At 36.1% G+C, this 27,971-nt stretch overlaps 1 protein-coding gene across 1 annotated transcript in view; it reads right to left on the bottom strand.

Annotated features, from left to right (window-relative positions):
- ROBO1 (roundabout guidance receptor 1) overlaps positions 1–27,971 on the bottom strand; it is a 230,309-nt gene that overhangs the window by 84,734 nt on the left and 117,604 nt on the right. Inside the window, exon 3 of the mRNA XM_083362042.1 lies at positions 1,802–1,959. Within this exon, the coding sequence (XP_083218168.1) occupies positions 1,802–1,959 (158 nt within the window). The remainder of the gene's footprint in view (positions 1–1,801; positions 1,960–27,971) is intronic.

Genomic DNA, 27,971 nt, shown 5'->3' with positions numbered 1-27,971 from the left:
CTTGCTTACCAAATCCGCAAACCATATAAATTGTGACAGAAAGCATCTACTTTTTTGGCTTCTCTTGAAAAGGAGACTTGGATAGTATCCAACATATTGTATGTCAGTTTGCTGCTTTTTATATGCTTACTATCTGTAAGAGGCACAGTTCCAAAAAAAGGTTATTTAACTATTCAGTAAAAGAAACCAGATACTTGAAATATACATTATTTTAAAAGTGCTTTGCTTCAATTAAACTTTTAATATGACCAGAAGCCACACAGGCATTTATGAAGTGCAAAGTTACTAAGGAAAAATGTGAAATAAGCAAAATGTAAAATTTCAAGACTGGAAAAAAGTAACACCAACAAAGCTAGGATTGTACACATTTGTACATATTCATGAAGATTTTTCTTTTTTAAAAAAATCAGGGCTATAATCTGGTAAAATCTATTACTTATTTTACAGATCTATATTCTTTATAGAATTAATGATACATAACTTTCAAATTTATTTTACTGTTTAATTTTAACAAAGATCATGTGACTCTGCCAACTTACATTCTGGCTGTAGTCATTAAATGAATCACCAAGGATTATTAAGTGTAATGACATGTGACTTCCTGTCAATTTCCCCATTGACTTCGCATATCAAAAGCTGGCAGTGAAATTTGGAAATGGTGATCACATGATGGTGGAATGTTGTGACAACTGTAAATATGTGCCAGTTGCTAAGCACCCAAATCGTGATCATGACATAAGGATGCTACAATGGCTGCAACTTGAAGGACTGGTTGTAAGTTTACATTTTAGCACTATTGAATAACTTTGAATAGTCATTGAACTAATGGTCGGTAAGTGAGAATTACCCATACAATTCAATAAATCCTCAGAAAATGCAATCCAAAGATGAGTTAAATCAGTTTACTACAATATATTAAACTGGAAGAAAACTTGCTTCTAATTACATCTATTATGTCAAGAACAAGCAACCAGATCCACTCGTGAAGGAGCCAAGTCAGTAAGTTTATTATGTACTACCTGTAACACAACAATCTCCTCCAGACTGCTTATCTTTTCTAGGGAAACAATCATATAAGTTTCAATGAAACCTGAGGGTGGGTTTGTCAGGTTTATGCCTCTTGAAGTTTGATCAAGGACTCAAAGCTAGTTCCCCACTTGACCCCTCCCCCGGCTGGCTGGATGTTTCCCAGCAAGTAGATTTTAATCTTTCACTGAATGAAAGATAAAATGAATGAAGAAAGTGAAATAGGGAATGAAAGTAGTATAATAAACAAACACAATAATACTAATACTATTGGAGAAGGACATAAGTTTTCAGAAAGCTTATAATTGTAAACATTCTGTAATTAGCATGATGCAAGGGTCCACAAACTTCAATTAACTTTATTCCCCTTTCTGAAGAATGTTATTTACTTATTTTTGAAGAAAGAGAAGTAAAAATGATTATCTTCAAGTTTTAGTTTTTCTAACCTATTCAACATATTAAACAACAATAATATAAGACTGTAATTACCATTTATCATTATTTTATTTATTTTCAATTAAAACTTTAGCAGCTGATCCAACAACCTTACATATCAGTATAAATGAAAAGATAATAGCAAGTTTACTTATTTTTGAGGAATTGTAGCACTCTGCCAACAGAAACAGTCTTTCAAATGAATTAGCATGTCATTCCACCTTTTACTTTTTCATATAGAGGGTGGCAATTCACGTTTGCACAATGGCACAAATAAAACATGACTAAATAAGCAATTATATTTTAGTTATTGCAGTTGTTGTTAAAGGAAAAAGCTTACTGTAATTCTTTCATCTCTATCATCCAAAGGAGATCCATCCTTTTTCCATGAAATGGTAGGTTCAGGGTGGCCTCGTGGGGGTTGGCATTCCATCACAGCTGGCTCACCTACTGCTACCATAACATCTGAAGGGTTTTGTCTGAAATCATCTCGCAGTACTGAAAAAACAAATGGAAGGGAGGGGAAGAATATGAGGGAGTCAATAACAATATTTATTAATTAGCAGTGTATAAGCAGCTTCAAGTATCTGCAGTATACAGTAAAAGATATGGCATTAGCTTTAGATTTTGAGCTTCACCAGGACTGGATTCACTGTGGCATTACAATAAACAAATAATTAATTTTGGTCTCTTTAGTCTACTATTTCTCTTACAGCGGTATGGTAAAAAACAAAACCCTAATGGAATACCACTTTTATAAATGTTTTCAGTGACCACACTGGAAAATGTTGAGAAATCTGCAAGTGACTCAGAACATGCAACAGTAGGTTCAAGGAGCATTTGGCTGCAAGTAAGCCACATCTTGATTCAAAAAATATGCATTTACAAAAAGCTTTTGTCAGCAGTAGTATGAATTTAACAGGGATTGTTCTTTAAAACATACAACTGTTCCAATTAAATACAAAGCACTGAAAAACCTGAATACTATACAAAATCAGGTTGAGAAAGCTCCAAAATATTGGCTAAATACTTTATATTATTGTTGTTGTTAGTTGCGAAGTCGTGTCCGACCCATCACGACCCCATGGACAGCATTCCTCCAGGCCTTCCTGTCCTCTACCATCTTCTGGAGTCCATTTAAGCTCACGCCTACTGCTTTAGTGACTCCATCCAGCCACCTCATTCTCTGTTGTCCCCTTCTCTTGCCCTCAATCTTTCCCACCATTAGGCTCTTCTCCAGTGAGTCCTTCCTTCTCATTAGGTGGCCAAAGTATTTGAGTTTCAGGATCTGGCCTTCTAAAGAGCAGTCAGACTTTATATTATTATTATTATTTTATTTTTTGCTCTATAAAGTTCTAATATTTTTTAACCAATTGTTTGTGATTCTTGGAATAAAATTACCTTAATTAACCAAGACAGAAAGCAATGAAGTGCAAATAAAACTAAAATACAATCAGAGTGGTATTATATAAGAGTTCTTGCTATTTGCACTAAATTTACCGTAGTTTCCGACATATAAGACGACTTTTTAACCCATGAAAATCTTCTCAAAAGTCAGGGGTCGTCTTACACGCCGGTTGCTGAAACTTTAGGGACAGGGCTGGCTGGAAAACCTGGAGCGGATCTCCCATTTAGTCTGCGCAGGGAAAGCGGGACCAATTGGAGAAGAAGCTGCAGTCTGTGATTTTTTACAGGCTGGGGTCTGGGCGTCTTTCCTTCTAAAGTTGAAGAGCAGCTGTAGTCTATCCCAACTTGAAAGGCAGGTGGGGAATGCCGCAGCCAGAGCAGCTGCTTAGCTCTAAGGACACATTTGACTCAGGAACTGGGCGGGCTGGCTGGAAAACCTGGAGCGGATCTCCCATTTGGTCTTTTTTTTTAATCCCATTTATATCCCGCCCTTCTCCGAAGACTCAGGGCGGCTTACAATCTAAGCACAAATCAATGTGCTTAGCAATAGCCTTCATTCTATGTATATGCCTGCTTATTAGGCTGGAAAACCTGGAGCGGATCTCCCATTTGGTCTTTTTTTTTAATCCCATTTATATCCCGCCCTTCTCCGAAGACTCAGGGCGGCTTTCAATCTAAGCACAAATCAATGTGCTTAGCAATAGCCTTCATTCTATGTATATGCCTGCTTATTAGAGCTTTCACCCCCCCCCACAAGCAGCATTATTACAAAGTCAGCTTATTGCTCCCAACAATCTGAGGCCTCATTTTACCTACCTCGGAAGGATGGAAGGCTGAGTCAACCTTGAGCCTGGTGGGATGCGAACCTGCACTAATTGCAGGCAGCTGGTGTTACTTAAGGCTCTGTGCAGGGAAAGCTTTAGAGTGAATTAGGAAAAGTGAAAAAGTGAATTAGGAAAATAGGAAATGGTTGCTGGAATTGGGTATGTGTAGTTTAACGAAGAGAAGGGTGAGGGGTGACATGATAGCAGTGATCCAATATCTCAGGGGCTGCCACAAAGAAGAGGGAGCCAAGCTATTCTCCAAAGCACCTGAAAGCAAGACAAGAAGCAATGGATGGAAACTAGTCAAGGAGAGAAGCAACCTGGAACTAAGGAGAAACTTCCTGACAGTGAGGAGAATTAACCAGGGGAACAACCTGCCTCCAGAAGTGGTGAATGCTCCAACACTGGAAGTTTTTAAGAAGAGTGGAAGTTTTTAAGAAGAGACTGGACAGCCATTTGTCTGAAATGGTATAGGGTTTCCTGCCTTAGCAGGGGGTTGGACTAGATGACCTCCAAGGTCCCTTCCAACTACTTCTTCTTCTTCTTCTTCTTCTTCTTCTTCTTCTTCTTATTATTATTATTATTATTATTATTATTATTATTAAGTTTAATCCACTTGCACTGTTTTATGTTTACATGTTTGATGACAAACAGCCTTATGTTTATAAGTGACAGTTTTCCTACTAAGTACCTGCATGTCATAAGCATTTGAATTAAAATTACCATATTAAAATCAAATCTGATGTTTTTTAATTTTTATTTGGTGTGCGTTGGAAGAGGGGTAGTCTTATACGGCGAGTATAGCCCAAACCCTATAATTTAACAGGAAATGTAGGGGGTCGTCTTATACGCCCAGTCGTCTTATACGCCGGAAAATACGGTAATGTGGATTTTAATAAAGTTTATTTTGTTATGGTCATTGTCATGTTTCATTGTTGTGTGATAAAATACATTAAACAACCCAAAAGTGTGATGAATTTAATGAATTTAAAATTTAAATTCATTCAAGTTTCTATTTAAGGTTTTCCTGCAATATTTCTACTAAAGGCAGATCTATGGGGTAACCAGAATCCGTAACTAAATATAGTTATTTCTCTGAAAATTAGCACAAAAGTTCATTATAAAGTAATGTAAACAGATTTGTGATTTTTTCCCCTTTCATTTCTTCCTTTATTTAAGAATATGAGACAGTATAACTTTAGGGGAAAAAACCTAACGGATTACTTTTTACAATTAGGCAATATCTCCTAAATGGTTGAGGAAAACATAAAAAGGACACAATAAAATATTTTTCCCACTTAATGTAAATATGTTTGGTTAAAACATCACACACCAAATAACCAACAGTGTGCAATCCATTCAAAATAACACTAAGAAAATAATAAAAAAAATATTTTTTAATTATTTTTATGGCTGTTATGTAGCTTGGAATTGCCTCACAGTGTGGCAATTTAACATGCAATTGTAATTTTTTCCCCCAGAAAGCCATTTTTATTTTAGTTTTTCTACCAATTCATTTTAAAATGTAAGCTGAACATACACTAAAGCTTTAAATTTGTATTTAGCAAAATTTCTCAGAACTTGAAATATAAAAGTCAGTATTAGTTTTAGTGTACATAATAAGTAATGCCCTTTTATAGGATGTTCAGCACAATGCCCGTTGGGTTGTCCCAGCTGATTGTATAAATGTGTGTGAAAGCTTATTCTTTCCTTATTTGTTTTTCTTTTTAAAACTATGATCAAGTGCAGCTTCCCTATGTGAAAAAAATTGTCCCCCAATTTTTTATTCACATAGCCTGCTGAGTTATGACTTTTTTTAAAGATGTGGTTTATTGAACAAAGAAAAGTAGTTTGAAGTAGACATGCTAAACTATTGTTAATAAAAACATAATGGTTTATCAAAATATGCCTTCATCTAATGCCAATTTTTTCAAGAACCAGATTTAATTTCCTCAAAATAGATCAATACATTCTACTATTACTAATTTCTTATGTTTTCTTATTGTGATTAATGGATATTAATTTCTTTCACATGTATCTATTTCTTGTCTTGTCCTCCTGTTGTTAGGAGTCAAATGTTAAGATTTGGCCTACATTTTTTTTCAGTCTTTTTGTCTGCTAAGGTAACAGAAAACATAAAAGGACAAATGCCAACTAAATGCCTGAATAAATGATAAATTTCATGTAGCATTTTAAAAGACAGGAATGAAAGTATTAGGTGCTTCGCCTTTGAGAAGGAATTTTATAAACAGACTAGACAATCCATGACCCACAGGTCATCATTCCAAAGATAACTCCTTACCTAAACAAAAAAAAAAAAAACAACAGAATGAGCATGGTGAGCAAAACATCAGTGGGACCAGGAGCTTGTCAACTTCCCTACTGTGTTCCATTGTGGCAGTGATCCTCAGAAATCTTCCTTCCTTCCTTCCTTCCTTCCTTCCTTCCTTCCTTCCTTCCTTCCTTCCTTCCTTCCTTCCTTCCTTCCTTCCTTCCTTCCTTCCTGTCCATTTCATCTTTGCAATATATGAGATAGTTTCCCCTTTCACACCACATATTCTTAATTTTCACAAACTGAAGAAAGAGATGGGAAAGGCAATGCATTTTGATGTGGTCTTTATATATTTGACCTCTTTTAGATATTTGTAAGACACAAAGCAACATATCATTTTATGGGGAAAATGTTACACTGTATTTATCTGAGTTTTTCCCAGTAGGCATATTATATGTTTTTTTAAAAAAAAGTATTGTATGATACATTATACAATGTATTTTTCCTTTGCTTTATAAGCACTTTTTCTGTCCTCATTCTTTACATGTTACCTCTATTAAGCCTCATAAGGTGATTCAAAAAGAATTCTTTTCATTAATGTTTTTGTCACTCTTTACAATTGAAAGGAAACAGATATCAATGATTTTTCTGATTAAATATATGCAACAATGTATTAATTAAATACAAAATAAGCAAATATTCCTTTTATAACATAGCAGCTATTGCACCATACCAATTCCTGATTCATTATGGTAGCTCAAGTTCTTCTGCTCTACAATATGGGATGAAGACAGCAGCTCTCATTACAGAAAATGGAGCATTAAATATTTTAAATATCAGTGCTCGCAAATGTAAATATTTCATTTGTATTTCTCAATTTTCATGTTAGAAAATGGAGGATATGCATAACTCTTTTCTCGCTTCTGAAAAAACACTGAAGAAACTTTTCAATGACATAAAATTTTGTGATTGAAAAAAATCCAGAAATACAATGCCTTTTTTTGTAACCGACCCATCCCAATACCATGCCAAAAATTATCCATGCATAGATGGGAAAAAGTGGAATCTGATGCAGCACATATTAATTCCACCACTTAATAAGTGCCATATGGAACCTTTGATGTTCATCGCCTGTTTCCCTCCCATCCTATTTCTGCAACTGCTCAGAGGAGAGACATGAGTCAGAAATGAACCCTCCTGACTACCTCAGTCTTTTGATTTTTTTTGTGCTTCATCAGCAAGAAAATGGAGAATATCTGCACACAACCACTGATGAAATCCTATGCGTTTTACACTGAAATTTCTATCATTATTTTCCATGGATGGAAACAAGAAAACAAACAATTAAAAAAGAAGTAATCTTCTTGAATGGTAACCTGCATTTTATTTGGTATTACATTTCTTAATATACATACCAAAAGAAGCGAAAAGGAACCATTTATTACAATGGTAAATGGCTGGTAGAACTCCCTAAATTTATAAATGTTACTTCAACATTGCTAATTTCAAATGATGATGGGAATTATATACCAGGAACACCTAAATAGCTATATGTAACCTTTACAATATCCTGTTTAATTTGGATATGGGTCCATTCTGAGGATATTATTTCAGAATAAAATATGCCAGGTCTTAACTGTTAACTAGCTGTTCATTTCTATTGGAGGAATGAGTCAGGATAGCTGTATGTTATGTACTAAGATCTGAAGTGACATTCTAAGATTAATTAGTTGGAGAGTGCAAGTGTCCTGATTTTGTATTTGTGAGCATTCATCTGGTCATTACGGAAAACATTTATCTTTCAATCTTATCCACTAGATTTTTATTATGATCATCTGTTAATGTTATATATGTCACAGTATTAATAATAGAAAAAATCAATTATCTGTGAGCAAGTGAAAACTATATTCCCTTCATACCTTTTCAATGGCCTAACTATTTAAAAGACATTTCATTTTTTACAATCTGTCACATTATAAAACCTCCAGATTTGAACAGATCTAAAGATTTTCAATTTAAGTGTTTGCTTGTAATTGTTTTCAGGAGTTAGGTAATAACTGAAAAATCAAATTTAATGGACTGTAAATAATTAGGATCTCATTCACTACTTTATTTATTCATTTAATTTTTTATTTATTTATTTCCCACCTCTTATTTTTATAAACAACTCAAGGTGGCAAACATACTATATCTAAAGTTCCTTCTTCCTCCTCTTTTTCCCACAACAACCACCCTGTGAGGTGAGTTGGAATGAGAGAGAATGTCTGGCCAAAGATCACTCAGCTGGCTTTCAGGGCTAATGAAACTGAGCTCACTGTCTCCCTTTTGTATCCTGGTGCCTTAACCACTAGACCAAACTGGCTTAGTTCTGAGTATCCTATGGTTCTGAAAGTATGCATAGTTTTTACATGAAATGTTTTGGTACATGTTGAAAGTACTAGTTTTGTTAAATATAAATATATATATACATATCTAAAATATTTCAATATGATATATGACATTTCCATTACCACTATTGTCCTGCAATTCAAGGTTATCAGCACACATTAAATCACCATCTTCCTTTTTAGGAACCAATGTGGGTATATTAAGTGAATTTAGTTTCATCTTCATGATTTTAATAGCATAATATTCATTATTATAAAAAGCAGATATTTATCAGTTAATTTCATGCAAGAGTTTAGCCATTCCTGACCAAATTGTTTGTTCTGATGAGTCTCCAACACAATCTTTACATAAGAAGAAGTACAAAAAAATGACCACTGTCTGCAAATTTGTATGCCTCTTTACTATTTATTATTTGCTTACCAATTCAAAGAAAGAAAGAAAAAACATTAAATATCTAAAGTGCTAAAGTTTGGATACCCAATCTTCCTTGCAGAACTCTTTAAAGCTCAGAAATATTCTAATATTTGCATGAATTGCATGACTGAGAACAGAGTCAGAGGTTCAATAATTTTCATATCTTGGAGTGGAATAAGTGAACAAACAATCTAACCACAAGAATAGAAACTTTTAGAGACTTTGAGTTTAGGCTCTAGGATGAAGAACCTGAAACTTCTTGATTTTGTGCTTGAGATGGGGAAAAAAATGAAACTTTGTCTTTAGATTTTGCTAATTAGATAAATTTGCTATTATAGAAATGACTAGTAGTAATTAAGTATATAAAAAAGGAAATATACTCAAGAGCAACAGAAGCAACAGGATTTATGTATACACATTCATGAAAGCATGGGTCACTTTAAACTATCTGGAGAATTAATTAAAAAGGAATGAATCATTTTAATGAGAAGTGCTGCTGCCATAAATAATAATGTAGATTATCCTCTAACAATGTAAATAATTTAAGAATCCTACAATGGAAATGAATCTGAAAAAAGGAGGGAAAAATATCAAGTGGATAGCTTTGATACCAAGTTCAAAAAGCAAGAAAAAAGTAAAATATTTGCAATTGTTATGATCTCATATTTTTTACTTTTAATTATAATAAACTATTATTAATATTATCAATGTTTATAGGCTAAAAGTATAAACATTTTAGCTTTCTTTGAGGGCCACATCTGAAAGTTAAAATCATTTTCCTTTTGGGTAACTGTGCCCTAGGTTTTAGTATAAGGAAAATATAGATAAACAGATGGTACACAAAATTGTCATTGATTTCAACATCTGTGTACCTGTTACACAAATAGCAATTAAAATATGTCCAAGTAAATTTAAATCCCTTAGTGGTGTTGTATAAGCAAACTACCCAAAGGAGAATCATGGTGAGGCCTAATTGGCCACTTATATTATTTGGGTTGTTCTTAAATTGTACAGAGATTCCCACAGAAATAATAAAACCAAATGTCCTATTGATATGTATTTATTGACATAAATAATAGTATTCAAATTTTGGCTGATAGTTAAAATAGCTCTGTGGTATTTTGGTAAGGATTATTCAAACAACCATTTATTTGCTGGGAGATTTAAGCAATCTTTTAGGCCAGATCTTTTAGGGTTGATGTAGTAGTGAATTCTTGTACTGGAAAGAGGTGAACTAAATTATCTCTAAGGTACTTTTAACAATTATACTCCATGACTCTGAGATACAAATAAAACATTCTCAGAAAAATATAGCAATTGTAGAAATAGAGACATCAGCAGGAATATAGACTGCAATGCTGTGAAGTAACTCTAGTTAAAAGGGTCAGTATTTACTATTTAATTAATAGAGTATACCTTAATACTTGCACATTTAATCTTTTTGTCCTAAACATTCCCTGGACAAAATTACTAGATTTCAGTTGCTTATGAAGTTATTTATTTAGCACCAAAAATAAAATTGCAAAGTCATGGAAATTCTCCAAAGGAGATACAAATATCAGATATTGTCAGGATAACATATGAAATGTCCACAGAAATTTGTGAGATATATTAAGGATTCTGAACCAAACTGAATGGATATAGTAGGTTCACTGCTCTAAGAGCTTATTCATAAAGATTAGTCCAGAAATGGAAAGGCTGTTTTCTAAAACTAACAGTACTTAACTAAGAGTCTCCAAAGCACAATAGACAAAATTTCTGTCCATGCAAGGAAGAATGCTATTGCAGTGCTGGAATTTGCAGAATGGGGCAATGTGAGGCCAGATGAATAAAGAAGAATGTTATCAAACTCACATAACAGGAAAAATAAAATGAAATGAATTAAGTTTAAAAAAAAGGAAGAAGAAGCAAAGAGAAATTCCTGGAAATGAATGTGCCCTTGTGAGGATGGTTTGAAACAAACTAAAGAAATTCTGTGGGAGGCATGCGAAGAAAGCTTTTTATATCTAAATGTTTTCAAACAGTTCTTCACAGGGCCATAAGTGGGGCATTTAACCAAGTGGTTTATATTGAGAATTCCATCTATAGTAAGATTAAGGTGAGGTGGGGGAGGAAAAGGAGAATTAGAGAAAGAGAACGCATTGCTTTCTCATGAAGGGATGCTACCCTGATCACAGTAAAGAACGTAACTTTTTGTGGATATTTAACGTTTGATCTTCAGTAGTACCATTCTAATAATAGGTTGTAGGTTGTGTTGGTAAGCTATTTTATTCAGACTTTATTCAGACTTAATAGTAGCAGCAAAGGAAACTGGAAGTGGCTGATCATGAAGAGACTGGGAGAAAAATTAAGCTAACTCCTGTAACCTACTAAATGTCTAAGACAGGAAGATATTATGCTTATGGAACTATTGACTAGAGAGGACTCTCTTTCTCTTTCTCTCAGTTTAAGAAGCTAATATACTTAAAAATATGCAATGCAGAACTACCAGAAACTTTATATAAACACACAGAGCAATAGTATGGCTTTTAGCCCACGTTCTCTTGAATAGATTGCTATTATCTTAGAAAAATAATACTTCCTGGAAGAGCAGTGTCTTTCAGCCAGAATTAAATTCAGTAGCCATAGTATTTGCTGTAAGGCAAGTCCAGAAGAAGTTCATTGAGCAGACAAGTCTCAATCTTTATTGATTGACACTGTAAATAGGGAGACACTCAGGACCATCTGGAGACATTTTGGCTGTCTGAGGAAATTCATGAAGTTGATTTGGCTGTTACATGATCAAATGGCAGGACAAATCCTTTACAGTATAATATATCCACTGTACAGTATTTGCTGATTTCAACAGAGTGAAAAGGGGCTGTATTCATTCTGTTCTTCACTTGCATGCATACCGTACTGATCAAGGTCTCAAGGAAGGAGTACACATCAGGAACTGATTGGACAACTCTCTCTTTGACCTTCACTACTTGAATGCACAAAGTGCCTTCACACAGTCCTTCAAAAGACCCTTTTTGCTGATAACTGTGCACCTTTGCTGTACAAAGACAGTGATCTACAATTGATGTTAAACAAATTCTCTTTCCAGTGTCCCCATCTGTGATTCTACACTGGAACTGTAGTACATGAACCTCCATGTTCATAGATGAACTGCACAACAATGAGTCTAATTCAAAATCAAAGCATAACTTATACTTTAAAAATACTCTGCAATACTGTGCTACCAGCAACTTTATATAAACAGAAAGAAAATATGGAAGTTCTGAATTAATCTATATAAGCAGTAAGTATTGAATCCAAACTTATTCTTATTGCAGTAATACATTGGTAATGTATTTATAATTTCCCCCACATAAATATACAAACACAATAAATATATTAATGCACATAATTATGCTCCCGTAGATACTGACCCTAACTCAAAGCCATAAAATGCAGTATAAGCCAAAAGGATATGTACTTCCAGCAAAATAAAATAGTTCCTTTATCTATTGATAAAATAGTTTAATCATTCATATATACATATATGAATATATGTTAAACGGCGAGGCTGGCACCAGGGGCGAGCAGCAGACTATGACAGCAACAGCGAGTGTGAAAGGGTTAAAGGAACAGCGAGAGGATTACTCGTAGCAGGATGAACGCTCCTGACGGGAGGGGCAAGGGAGAGAGAGGAAGAGTACTTGAAATCAGACATCAGTGCGCTTGACAGAGACAGGACCAATGCAATTGATTGCAGGAGGGCGGGAACAGAGTAGACCTATTACACGCTCATTAGCCAAACTACTGGCCTCAGAGAGACTATAAGAACGTGCTGGGTTACCAAATTGATCGTGATAAATGGCGATCCATTTGGGAGAAAAATGTTAGGTTAACGAAATCTACTGCATATAAGGAGAATGTTTATAAGATGATGTTTCATTGGTATCTCCCTCCAGTTAGATTGGGTAAAATGTTTTTGGGTGTGTCCCCAGCGTGTTGGAAGTGTGGAGAAAGAAAGGGCACCTATTACCACCAGAGGTGGACCTGCGGCGAAGCGAGGAAGTATTGGCATCGGCTTCATATATGGTTGAATTTTAGGACATTCTGTTAAATTGACTCCTGAGACGTTTTTGTTAGGGTTAAAACCAGACAATCTGAATAGATCTGCATGGTATTTGATGTCGCATTTGTTAATGGCGGCACGGATATTATGGGCTCAATATTGGAAGAATTCTGTTAGTCCTCCCGAGGATCTGTTAATCAAGAAATTTATTGATTGTGCGGAATCGGACCGTTTGACCATGCTGTTGAAAGATAAGGGAGATACAGATTATTATTTATCTTGGAGACCATGGTATGAATGGTTGACAAAAAGGAATGGTTACGGGAAGGATTGATTATACAATGTAACAGCAACTTGTCTAAATCATTAGAATGTTTACTATTACGTTTTGTATTTTTTAAAAAGAATTTTAATAAGCACTGCGATGTATTGTTAAGATGTAGTTGTGGATGATGATTTCAATAAAATAAAAAATATATTAAAAAAAAGAACGTGCTTCCCAATCCTAGCTTATACTCTGACGATGTAAGCAGGTGCTGACGAAAGCTCAGTTTTAATATTTTTTTTAAGTCTTGCCGATGCGTTTCTAGTATTAAATGTGAGTGTGTGTGTGTGTGTAAAATTTCTGATGAAGTTCAAGCTCTTGTATAATGCTGAAAGCACACTGCAGGATATTTAATCTAATCATGATTTTTCGACTAAATTACTTCAACAGACACTGTAGTCCATTTTATTTTCTGTTTAATACTGCACATGATCTTTAGTCATGTGGGTAATTGCTAGGCTGGAAAAGCACAGAAAACATAATATGACAGATGTTTCCTTTCAATAGACCAAACAAAATGAGAGGAAACAGGATTTTATGCCTCATGCAGATTTTTATTGAAGATCTTATGCTTTTCATTTATACACATACACATGTAGATGGAAGTCATAGATTGCTGTTCAGTACATATAGTTCATTAAGGAACTGTACATACATTTGATTTTTTATGTGATGCAAAAATTATTCCCTACCAAAATATAATGACACAGAGGTCTTAGTTAAGTGTGTGTGTGACACTCTGTGTGTGTCTACAGATGCTAGGCATATCCCTGCCTGAATGAAGTCTCCATCTTGTCAGACCCTTCTCTACAAATGTCTGTAAAAAAAGAATCCCATGCACATGTGTCTGTTATTTATATAGACCAGGGGTGTCAAACTGCCAGCCCACGGGCTGGACATGTCATGCAGAAGCCGCATCCACCCCATTGCCGGCAATAGCAAAACTTGTCTCAATATGTTGCACGTCACATGACATCGCGAGTTTGACATGTCTGATATAGACTAATACACAACTGAGATGGATCAGGATTCCTAAATACATCAAAGTTTGCTGAATAATACATACAGTACTTACTGGTTTTCCTACTTTGATCAGATAAATAACAGTAACTATATTTTAAAGACAATATGTTTTGAACATACTCTCCTGTACTATTTAATGTCAGTGGTGAATTATAAATAAAAAGAAGCTGCATCCAATTAGTTTTTTATATTTCTTAGTGTTATACCACACATCACAATTGTACAGAATATCAACTTTCAAGGAAAAAGATGCTCCAAGTCACGTTTGAGGTATGCATGAATACCAGTTGGCAACTGTTTAAACCAAATACAATTTTTCATGGTACTATGTTGTATCATTGCAGGGCAAAGAGCAATCCTGAGAGAAGATGTAACTGCTTTAAGAAGTTACCAACAGATGCTGTGGGAGTATACTCTTGCAATCCAAAATACCTCTTTTGCTTTAAACCTAAAACACTATACAGCCCAATTACACATTTCAAAGTATTATAAATGACGAAAAATCATTCTGTAAGTAGCACTTAAAACCATGAAGATGTGGCATGGAAGCAATTCTCCACAAACTTTCTAAACAGTTCCCCTCCCCTGGAAATTCTACTCTGTCACTGGGTAAATAAAAAAGAAGTATGTATGTAATATGTCTGGATCCAAAGCAAAACATCAACATTTTCAATATCTGAGCTAATACATTGTCTGTTACATTGCTGAGAAAGTTCTTAAATTTCATCATTTGCCTTTTGTAAGTTCCATTTTTTAAAGTATGACTGCTACCCAGAATTATGTTTTGTCAGTTCCTTAACGCAGGGTATTAAAAATAATATTCACAAAAGTAGATACAGTTCCATTATGCTGTAAGAGTAATGTAGATATCTTTCTTCCTTCTTAACTAGTAATCTTATTGTGTGGGATGTTTATTCTGCAATAACAGTTCAGACTGTCTGCTTGTTTACATGGGACGCGGTGGCTCAGTGGGTTAGGATGCTGAGCTTGTCGATCAGAAGATCGGCAGTTTGGCGGGTCGATTCCCGAGTGCCGCATAACAGAGTGAGTGCCTGTTACTCGTCCCAGCTTCTGCCAACCTAGCAGTTCGAAAGCACATAAAAATGCAAGTAGAAAAATAGGGACCACTATGTTGGGAAGGTAACAGCGTTCCGTGCGCCTCTGGCGTCTAGTCATGCTGGCCACATGACCACGGAGACATCCTCGGACAAGCGCTGGCTCTTCGGCTTTGAGCACCGGCCCCTAGAGTTGGAAATGACTGGCACACATGTGTGGGGGAACCTTTACCTTTTTAAGGAAGAAATTGTCTGGTATTATGCTATAAGGAGCTTTCTCTGGTGTTTTTCTTTGTAGTAAAAGAAATTACCATAAGATACATTAATTCTCTGTATCAGGGCTAAAATAACCCATGTTTGTCACTTTGTTGTTTTTTTGGGGGGGAGGGCAGGGGCTATTTGTTTTCATAGCAGAAAGTCCAGTAAAAGATCAGTTTTAAACTATACATAGATAACAAAATCTACTTCCCTAGATTTTTAGTTTCTGATTGTAATTGTCTAATCCAGAGGTTCCAAAACTTTCTCATTTTATAGCAGATGTCAAACTCGTGACATCACGTGATGTCACGCAACGTATCGGGACAGTTTTGCCATTGCCGGCAATGGAGTAGGCATGGCTTCCGGATGATGCATCTGGCTTGCAGGCCAGACGTTTGACACCCCTGGTTTATAGTGTGCCCTTACTCTCTCAGTAACTTTTTCAAGGCATCCCTAAAACTGCCAAAAGATTGCCATAAACCAGTCTTGCAAAGATAAAACATTGGAAATGGACGTGGGAAAGCTGAAAAAAAATCCCTCAGCACCCTGTCAGTTCAGTGTTGTGCCCAAGGTGCTGCAGTAAACTGTTTGAGAACTGTAGGTCTGTTATTGCCTTTAAGTAGAAGAAATAATTAAGTGAAATAGCTCAGAGCATAGAAGCAGAAATTCTAAGATTAAAGATATAAATAAAATATTTAAATCAAGCATTTATGGTGAAAGCCTATACTTAAAAGATATATGTTCTTATGCAACTTGTCTTCAAAATGATTTTTAATTATTTAAATATTTATCCCACAGTCTCGTGGCACACTTTTCTCATGACAATACATGTTGCCAGAATATAAAGATACAAGTACTGTATTATGTACAATATTTTATTTACAAACATCATTTATTCTGTTCTGCATTAAAAGTAAAGCCCTGTGGGATTTCAGAAAAGATTTTACTCCTTTGATTTTATTCTTCTTTCTTTTATAAGTAAGGGAAAGTCCAAAATGATGATGGTTCAGTTTTTCCAATTTCTTTTTTAGGGTTTCAGCAGCATTAATTTTCTCTTCCCAATCAATGTATCTCCATGAATGCTACACTTCTGGTGAGGTTTGTCTGATTGTCAATTGTCATTTTATTGCTAACTTGCTCTGATCTATCTCCCTTTTGGCCTAAGATACTTTTAGTCTTGATTCTCCATTTACACAGATGCAGTTTTTCTTTTAGTTGAGGCAGGACTTGCATAGCATTCTTCGTTTTTCATCAAAGCTTGAAAGCAATTCATTTTGTTCTTCAATTCTTCAAGTTTTTTTAAAATTGTAACTGCCCAAAATATTCAGTGCAGACCTTTTGTCAGAACTAAGGCATTTACATCTGCATCAAGTGTTTGATCCTATATTTCAGCTGGATATTTCCAAGCCAAACATCAGCTATTTTCTTTTCCTTGTTAGTTTTCTACCTTGGCTTTGTTCACTTCCTTGATGACAGTTCCCAGATGCTGTCTCGTGGTGTATTCAGCTAACCTCTTCTTGATTTTCTGGCAGAACGTCTATCTACTGTACACCTTGGTCAGTTCTGATGGCAGAGCAATTGGAGAACATCAGTTTGATTCTAGTACCAAGCCATCTTCTCCACCTACTGGTTATTCAAAATCTCTAGTATAATTAGAAACAACTGCATCTTGTTTAAGATCTGCTCTTTAGGATGTGCTTAGCCTTAGCTTTGAGCAAGAAAAACTTTGTGTTATACAGTAGTGTGGTGACCATGTTCTGATATCAGCTGCCAATACTCTTCCATGAGCTAATTTTGCTTGCTGTTGTTTATTGACCAGGTGCTATTCTTCTCTGTCTTTTATTATCTTCTTGTTTTCTGATGTCCTTGAAAATGAATGACCTATAGTTTCATTGACTCTGCTCCAACTCAATGAGTAATTTTGTGATCATGTTCACTTGTCATTCAGCTATCTTTATAGTGTTAATCTGGATGAGTATAGAAAATAATATAAAAGAATCACCAAATTTAAAGGTTAGGGATTTGCAGTTCAGTCTCTTGATTTTTCAGAAGCAGAAGAAAGTCCAAATTTTGTATATCTCAAAATGCATTGATAGAGTAAAATGTGGACTAGCTCTAAATAAATTACCTTTGCATTTATATAGGTATTGTAGAGAGATAACATTGAAAAAGAATGTAAAAAATAATAAAACCAGCATATAAATAAATACACGTTAAAATATTAATAATTAAGTAAATATCAACTTAGTTCTGGAAAGAAAGAAAAAGAATCAAAAGCAGGGGTGTCAAACTCAATTTCATTGAGGGCCGCATCAGCATTGTGGTTGCCCTCAGGGGGCCGTGTGGGTAAGGCCAGGGTGGGCGTGGCCTACTAGGTGGGTGTGGCTAGAGTGCATATGGCCTACTGGGTGGGCGTGGCCAGCTCTACATCATTTGCATCAAGGGTGCCTATGGGGGCCTGGGCAGGAGTGGGACAGATCTGAGGGTCTCTGGAAGAAGGAGGGTCTCTGGGCCAGGGCCAAGGCAGTGGGGGCCGTTCCCTCACTGTTTCCAGGATGGCTTCGTGGGCCACATGAAACTACTTCGCGGGCCGGATCCGGCCCCCGGACCTTGTGTTTGACATGTCTGCATTAATTGCAATCCATGTAAAAAAGGTATTTTTATAGGACTGTCAGAAAGAGAGAGAGAGAGAGATAAAGAGACAGATAACAAATAAAGGCCCATAATATCATAGTTATTGCATATAACTAGACTGAAAGATTCTTGTCGTGACATATCACTTCTTCAAAAGCTACTCTTTACACTTCAAACAATTTGTAACTTAACACAATTATAAGACACCCTAGAAAAATAACCATAGAATCTGTAAAACCTGTTTGCCAAGGAAATAACAAAGATGATTTGCTCTCCAGAGATTCTGAAATTAAGCATGTTACCAAATGGACCGTATAAGAAAGCAAACACTAGTTATGATGAACTGTTTCCAAAGTAAATGGTGAGATGTTTCTGAAGTTAATTTTATCCAAGCCACTGCTTGATGTATTCTTTAAAAAGAAAATAAGCATGTTTGTATAAAATAAGGAACCGACATGGTGATATGAAACAGAATGTAAATGAATACTTTCCTTTTATATATACATATTCCACTTCAACGTGGCAAAAACATAAGCAATTTGAGAGTTCTTTTAATTGAAAGTAAGAAAAATAAAACCTATCATAGGTAGCTTTTCTTTTACTATAAAGCTAATGAATTATGCAATATAAACCTTAATATACTGTATGTCTATTTGAATCTGAATAATCCATTTTAATTATCACGTTAATATTGAAAAATATTTTTAAAGTAAATACATCAGTACAAAATGTATTTTGTATTTTTTCCTCATATTAATCATCTTGTTATAAAAGAAAAATAGCCATTACTATGAAGAAAGTTACATGGTTTTATTCCATAGAAATTAACACTATTAACTACAAATAGCAAACCATGAGTTTTTAAATTGTACTTCATTCATGAAGAATGACTCAATACAGGAATAAGAGCTACAAGGTACCATATGTTAACATTAGACAATCACCAGAGTAATACAGGGATCACAACAAAAATAACTTAATTTTGTGGATTAATGTACACATCTCCAAGTTACACATAAAGCAAATTAAGCGGTATGTGTGTGTGTGTGTGTGTGTGTGTGTGTGTGTGTGTGTGTGTACCGCCCCACAGTGCTTTACAGCATTCTTTGGAAAGTTTAAAGTGTCAGCATATTGCCCCCAAAAATCTGGGCCCTCATTTTACTGACCTTGGAAGGAGGGAAGGTGGAGTCAACCTTGAGCCTGTCAGGATCGAACTTCAGATTGTGGGCAGTTAGCCTTGGTGGAGCAGAGCCTTGGTGGAGCAGTGGGCTAATGCCTCCTTAAGTAACACCAGCTGCCTGCAATTAGTGCAGGTTCGCATCCCACCAGGCTCAAGGTTGACTCAGCCTTCCATCCTTCCGAGGTAGGTAAAATGAGGACCCAGATTGTTGGGGGCAATTAAGCTGACTTTGTAATAATGCCGCTTGGGGTGTGTGAAAGCCCTAATAAGCAGGCATATACATAGAATGAAGGCTACTGCTAAGCTTGTAAGCCGCCCTGAGTCTTCGGAGAAGGGTGGGATATAAATGGAATTTAAATAAAATAAATAAAATAAATAATGCATTCTTACCATTGGCCACAAGGGTTCATATAATGAACTATGTTATTCTAAGTTAATGTAGGAGATACTAAATTTTCCTGCAAATATGGAATTAACAAATTAGAAAGTTTCTAACCTTCCATTTTGTTGCTTTTCTTCAAATAAGGAGGGATTTTTCATTATAGATAGTGGAAAGTGGAATATTCAACCTGTTTTTATTACCAGAAATATGTTTGTATATATGCATATTGTTTTCTAAAACTGAAATGATTTATATGCCCTAATGGGTATATACGATTTCTTTTTGTGACCATTTCATGTTTTTAGAATCCCAAAGATGGGATCCTATCAGATAGGAAGCATATTACTGTTCTGTACCAGCCTGCTACCGGCCTTGCAGAAAGGCAACCCCTGTACAAACGGCAGAGGCTGGAAAGCGTCTGAGGCTGGGAAACGTCTGCCAAGTTTAATACACAAACAAACAACAGAACATGAAACAAGATACCGGAACTTTGATCCTCAAACGGAGCGGTTGCTTTCAGCAACCAGCCCTTCCCCAAACACTCCCTTTATTAGAGTTCAGGGCGTGGCCTCCCTATGCCTCCTCCCGAGAAGTCCCACAGCCTTTCTCTGCTTGCTCCTGCTTGACTGCCTCCTGCGTCGGGCGTCCTTGAACAGGGCCAGCTGTGGGTCATCATCATCCGCACTGTCGGCCTCGCGCAGCTGAGTCTCCACCAAGTAAGAGGGGCCTGGCTGGGGGCTCTGCGAAGCCTCCAAGCCATCATCAGCAAGTTCGTCTTCAACACCCTCCTCCTCCCCCTCGTCTGAGTCATCCGAGTCATCCGACCCGGCTGCCGGACCCACAGGCTGACCCTGAATCACAACAATTACATACATAGGAATAGCGCAGGATCCAATCTGGATCAGTCACTGGAACCAGAGGTTTAGCCTTCCGAGCTTTAAAACTTGCTGGAGCCCATCTTCAGAGAACTTTTCTCTAGCACAGTGTGTGCTTTGGGCTATTCTCAGAAGAGAGAGGTTGCCAGAGAGAAGTTCCCTGAAGATGGGCTCCAGCATGAATTTGAAAGCTCAGAAGACTAAATCTCAGAATAACCCAAAGCATACACTCTGCTAGAAAGAAGTTCCCTAAAGATGGGTTCCAGCAGGAGTCCAAAAGCTGAGAGGACTAAACCTCTGATCCTGGTGACTGATCCAGATTGGATCCTGCAACATTATCATGATATTCGTTTTCACATAGGAATGTCTTAAATTTCTCAGCCAAGGATGCAATCATAGTTTTTAATATATGCTAAACATGTACCTTATTAATATGACAAGAAACTGCATGCAGTTTCCAAGGATTGCCCAGTTAAAATGTAGTAATACTGTTGGACTACACATACCAGTCACTATATAGAATTGCTATAGTATATATAAACTTACCTTGTTAGTAGAGGTCCTTAGACAAAGACCTCCCAATGCTTCAACACAGTGAAGAGAAAACTACTCTTACAACTTGAGATAGACCAACTAGACATTATAGCTGAGACTCATGAAGACCCGGAAAAACAATTGGATGGGCAACCAACACCTGAAACTAGAATGCCATTCCTACTGCTTCCATTATACTGTAGAATACAGCAGCTCTTATGAGGCATAAGACCATGGATATCTATCTACAGACAACCCTCAACACCGTTTAGCAAAGCTTAGTGGAGAATTATTATCAGTTACTATGCTACATAGTGTAAGGATGACAAACTTTACTACCACAACTCAAAAGAATAAACTGATATAGACCATAGCTGCTGAAATTCTGGAGATGCTTGCCTACATGATCAAGAAGAACAGCAGTACATATCCTACCTATAAAATGTGATTGGAGGTCAAGATCATGGGAACACTAAGATTAGTCAGCTGATATAACTACAGACTGATGTGGAGATTAAGGATATGTCTGTAAAGCTACTAAACAAAAACTCATAGCATTGGCTACCAAACTAAGAACATACACTAGAGCAGAGGTCCCCAACCTTTTGAGTACCAGGGATCGCTTCTGTGGTGAAAGGTTTTTCTGCAGACCAGAGAGCGTGTGGTTTTGTGTACTGCCTGCATCCCATGGATGGGTCTTTGCTTGTTTGTGCGGACCTGTTGCTGGCATGCCACAGACCGGTACTGGTCCACGGACTGGGGGTTGGGTACCTCTGCACTAGGAAAGTTAGGCAAAGAAAATAAATGCCCTATTCTCCTAAGAAGTCCAAAGGTTGTCTCTTAAGTACCAGACAGGCCAGTCTGAAATTAGCCTGGATTCACTACAGCAAAGCCTATTACAATGCCATACTGATGGATTTGTGAATGCCTGGCACTATAAAAGGATAGGATACCAAGAACTTGATGGGACCATGGAACACAATACTGGAAGTGAACTCAAAGTAACTCACACAACTTGCCAACAAATGCAGTATATATCATGTACCATATACCAAGGTGATGCACTGCTACAATTTGTGTGTTTGAACCCTCTTTGCAAGATAATCATAAGGACTGGATATGGATACAAGTTCAAGACAGGAACTACCATCATCCATCTTCTTTACATGAATGACATGAATCTGTAGGCTAAAAGTGTATGAGACATCAAATGTAAATATATTTATTATGATATCTGGCTACTTGATATGTGAATTTGGGGTTAGTATCCCTTTAAAAATAATATGAAAAGAACTGAACAAAAAGACAGCATTAAAGCACTGATCATAGCAGTGCAAGAGCAGGTACTAAGCACTAGATCCATAGAAACGGGTCTACCACACTGGATAGGACCCAAGCTGAAGACTGTGCAAGTAAGCTTCAGAGATATTCCAATATGGTACAAAATGCAGAAGAAACATCATACACTGAATGCTACAACCAAGTAGCTGCACAGGGTAGATGTAGCCATGCCAAATGACAGTAAATCAGGAAGTTGGCATCTGAAGGAGATACTAGAGAGGAAGTGGAAAGTAAAGGCCAAAGTGGTGCAGTAATAGTAGGAGCACTTGGGGCCATGTATCCTAAGAGTGGCTCCAACAGATGTCAGAAAGGATATCAGAGCTCTCTGACCAAACAAATTTAGTGCTAAGAACAGATAAGAAACTAAGCAGACTAAGGGATTTGTGTGTATATGTGTGTCCGAATAGGTGTGCCATTCAGTAAAGCTACATAAAACTTTAAATGTTAAATTACACATCACATGGTAGATTAAAAAAATAATAAAACTGCAGGTAAGTGTATTAAAAACTAGTAATTACTAAGTTATACAGAAAGATTTCATCTGCCATATAGAGATTGTTTCAGCTTTTAAGCTTTATTCTCAATTCTAATGGAGGGAGAAGAGATAAAACCAGTTATGGGATTCAAATATGTGAACAACCAGTTCTCTGTGTGGACTTCCAGAAGTCCATTCTGGGCCTGGGCAACAAAAAATTAGCTACCAGTTCTACCGAACTGGTGCTAACTGGCTGAGTCCAACCTCTGGATGTATCATTTCAGTAACATTTATTTATCTACTGTGACTTTGCCATTGAATCAAAAGACCATAAATGACATCATATCCCTACTGCTGAACTTGGCATGCAGAGCTCATAGCCTCACTTATTACTCTTTGTGTGGCTTGGCCTGAAACTAAAGTTATTTGCTTTTTACTTTCCTATGTCTGCAATGAAATTGTCTGGAATGTAGCAAAATTTAATCAATTATAATTGGTGTTACAGGACTTTGGTTTGATTCTTATGCTGGTAAGCACACTGAATTTTCCATTATGTCCAATGCTATTCTGTTGTTATACAGGGAGTGCAGAATTATTAGGCAAGTTGTATTTTTGAGGATTAATTGTATTATTGAACAACAACCATGTTCTCAATGAACCCAAAAAACTCATTAATATCAAAGCTGAATATTTTTGGAAGTAGTTTTTAGTTTGTTTTTAGTTATAGCTATTTTAGGGGGATATCTGTGTGTGCAGGTGACTATTACTGTGCATAATTATTAGGCAACTTAACAAAAACCAAATATATACCCATTTCAATTATTTATTTTTACCAGTGAAACCAATATAACATCTCAACATTCACAAATATACATTTCTGACATTCAAAAACATAACAAAAACAAATCAGTGACCAATATAGCCACCTTTCTTTGCAAGGACACTCAAAAGCCTGCCATCCATGGATTCTGTCAGTGTTTTGATCTGTTCACCATCAACATTGCGTGCAGCAGCAACCACAGCCTCCCAGACACTGTTCAGAGAGGTGTACTGTTTTCCCTCCTTGTAAATCTCACATTTGATGATGGACCACAGGTTCTCAATGGGGTTCAGATCAGGTGAACAAGGAGGCCATGTCATTAGATTTCCTTCTTTTATACCCTTTCTTGCCAGCCACGCTGTGGAGTACTTGGACGCGTGTGATGGAGCATTGTCCTGCATGAAAATCATGTTTTTCTTGAAGGATGCAGACTACTTCCTGTACCACTGCTTGAAGAAGGTGTCTTCCAGAAACTGGCAGTAGGACTGGGAGTTGAGCTTGACTCCATCCTCAACCCGAAAAGGCCCCACAAGCTCATCTTTGATGATACCAGCCCAAACCAGTACTCCACCTCCACCTTGCTGGCGTCTGAGTCGGACTGGAGTTCTCTGCCCTTTACCAATCCAGCCACGGGCCCATCCATCTGGCCCATCAAGACTCACTCTCATTTCATCAGTCCATAAAACCTTAGAAAAATCAGTCTTGAGATATTTCTTGGCCCAGTCTTGACGTTTCAGCTTGTGTGTCTTGTTCAGTGGTGGTCGTCTTTCAGCCTTTCTTACCTTGGCCATGTCTCTGAGTATTGCACACCTTGTGCTTTTGGGCACTCCAGTGATGTTGCAGCTCTGAAATATGGCCAAACTGGTGGCAAGTGGCATCTTGGCAGCTGCACGCTTGACTTTTCTCAGTTCATGGGCAGTTATTTTGCGCCTTGGTTTCTCCACACGCTTCTTGCGACCCTGTTGACTATTTTGAATGAAACGCTTGATTGTTCGATGATCACGCTTCAGAAGCTTTGCAATTTTAAGAGTGCTGCATCCCTCTGCAAGATATCTCACTATTTTTGACTTTTCTGAGCCTGTCAAGTCCTTCTTTTGACCCATTTTGCCAAAGGAAAGGAAGTTGCCTAATAATTATGCACACCTGATACAGGGTGTTGATGTCATTAGACCACACCCCTTCTCATTACAGAGATGCACATCACCTAATATGCTTAATTGGTAGTAGGCTTTCGAGCCTATACAGCTTGGAGTAAGACAACATGCATAAAGAGGATGATGTGGTCAAAATACTCATTTGCCTAATAATTCTGCACTCCCTGTATGTTATATGTTGAGTATTGTTCTGCAACTTTCTTGCTAATGTGCATTGTATAAAAATCTTTATTTGATATCTATCCATTGAGGCTAGAGGCAAAGTAGTAAATGGTAGACAATGTTCTGTATGCAAAACAGACAAAGCCAAGGTTAGGCATAAATGTGATTCAAAGACAAGCTGTGGTAAATAGAAAATTAACAAAAAAATGATTGGTTCTGATACCCAAAATACTCCAAGACAAGCTTTTATAGCTTGTATTTATCTGGGACTACAGTAACCTATTACGCAAAACATGTAAACACATACAAACAAATTAAGTTTAAGTTCATGAAAGTAAACTTTACTATCATGACACATTCCAGAAACTCTCCTATATAGCTAGACAACATTTTTAACAATAGTGCTTTGCCCAACACTTGAAAGAGTCATTCGGTAACGCTGGCAGTTATACATTATGTGGTTTATAGAAATGAACAGTTGCAGATGAAAATGGATACAGATAGTTATGAAAGGAGCAGATGACAAATGTCAAAACTTTATAAAGTAATTTTTAATGTGCTGTGGGATTTTGTTACAAATAATATGTTATCATGATACATTTGATAGAAATATTTTTCATATGAAAACATATGCCACCTATAATAACAGTGTCCTAAGTTTACAACAATTTCATAAAAAGCACAATTTACAGTTTTTCAGGTTAATGTATCTCACAGAATTGTTCTGAAAGTTGAGGAGATTTGGTATATCCTACCTGAATTCCTTGGAAATGATTTACAAATAAGGAAGGAATTTTGTCTGTCAAATATACCAGGAAGCAAAGAATTTTGTCTGTCAAATATATCAGGCTTCCTTCAAGCTAGTTGCTATTATTTGACTTAGTTTTCTATGGATACATGTCAGCCAACAGACTCTTAAGTTAATTCCTTATCTCTTCCAAAGTATGCAATGAAACCCAAAGGAAACACTCTTTGGATGTGATGAAAAGGGGCTTAAGGGCTTCATGTCATCAGTATACTGATGACATAATCGCCCAACTACTTTACTTCATATATTGTCAGCACTGATTGGGGGAGGGGAGAGAAAAAGTCAATCATTTAAGAATTCAACTGCAATACTGCATGTGAATATATAAGACATATACAAATAAAACAGGTTCAAAAGAATATTTTAAAAAAGTATGTGGAAGAACTTGGTTCCATGAAAATGAATATGCATAATTTTGTTTTTATATTATTTGTTCTACAAATAAATACAGTAAAAGGAACATCCTCCAATAATGATGAAAGTATCACTAATGAGATTTTGGTCATTTCAAATTATGGGATTAAATATTTCCATTCTGCCATTTTAGGTCTTAATTACATTTGAATAGTGACTGAACAGAATTGAATAGATTGAATAGAAGACTGAAATCATAATAAATGAACCAAATCTTTGGTCCATGACTTTTTATGTGTTCTTCATGTTCCATAGTAAAATTTGTGTGATATTCCATTTTAAGGCCTTTAAAGTTATATGATACTTTAAAAATAGCATACTTCCAAAATGGAAGGACATTTCAATTCCCACTATGGATGAATGGCTACAGAAGTTGATGGCAGAGCTGGCAGAGCTGGCTAAATTGACTATTTTGATTAAAGAAAGGAATACTAAGTACCTTTGACCTTTGTTTCTACATGGAGACAGCTTCTGGATTTTGTGCTTGAGGTGGGGAAAAATGAAACTTTGATTCTGGGTTTCACTGATTAGACTGATTTTCTGTTACAGAAATTGCTAGTTTTTACTATTGTGAAAAAGTAAAAAGGTTGAGGCTCAATGTTAATGTTTTATTCTACTGCAACGGGGAAAATCGGAAGTCAATCTCTCTTTTTTCTCCCTTTCTCTCCCTTTCTTCTCCCTTTTTCCTCCCCATTGTGTCCTACTATTTTGTTTGTATTTTGTATTTTACTCTACAACTTAATAAAATGTTAAATAAACTAAACTAAAACAAAAAGCATACTTCCATTTTAGCTAAATATATTTAGCAGATAAAAGTAATTATTTAATATCCAAACTGTCAAGTGAAAGTTGCTTTATCTTCATCTTTTTAATCATAAAAAACAGGACAGAATCATCATAGATGACTGCCACCTTACAGCATTTACCTTTTCTTTTTCGCTTTGGAAACTAGCAAACCCAGTAATTATCATTATCATTTTTGCAATGGTGGCAACTTAGCTACAAATATCCATTTACAAATAAGTTAACAGTTGCATTTCTTTTTCACCAACTACCTCTGGCTTTCTACAATGCTTTCTACCATTGCAGTTCACCACCATCTTTTTTTTCTATGCAAGTAGGCTCAAGAAATAAAAGCAAAACACAGAACTGAATTTTTTCAGTATATTTTTCTTTATTTATTAAAGTCATGTGGAGCCTATAAGATTTCTAATTATCAAGGATACTTTTCTGTCACATTTCCAGAGCATGATACCTTGACCAAAATTAAATATTTAAAGTATTTTTTTTAATTAGAGGCCAACATTTTAGCAGATGGCAAGTAATATATGTACAGTACTGCATTTGGATGAAAGAATTTAATTTTCCACATGCATACTTCATATTCTGTTGTCTTTACATAATCCATATTTGCCCTTTCTGGTTATGATTATTTTCTATGTCAAAAATGATCCAATTTTTTCCCCACAGGAGTTTCTTTTGTGTTATTGTGCAAGTATTTTTCTCCACTTTTTGCCCTGTTTCACATTTTTATTAAGTAGTTAACTTGTTTCAGTTTGACTCTTCTGAGCAGTTTATAATATTAGACAGAGAAGTATTCTTCAAAAGGCTGATTTTATGAGTTGAGAAGTGCCAAATTCTGTCAATCAAGATTTTTATGATTTGTGTGAAAGGATTTGTTCAGGCCACAAATGTAAAAAATTCCAGCCTTAAGTGTTCA

This window comes from Vipera ursinii, assembly GCF_947247035.1.
Source record: "Vipera ursinii genome assembly, chromosome: 4".
Taxonomy (NCBI): domain Eukaryota; kingdom Metazoa; phylum Chordata; class Lepidosauria; order Squamata; family Viperidae; genus Vipera; species Vipera ursinii.
This window is presented reverse-complemented; position numbering and strand designations above follow the sequence as displayed.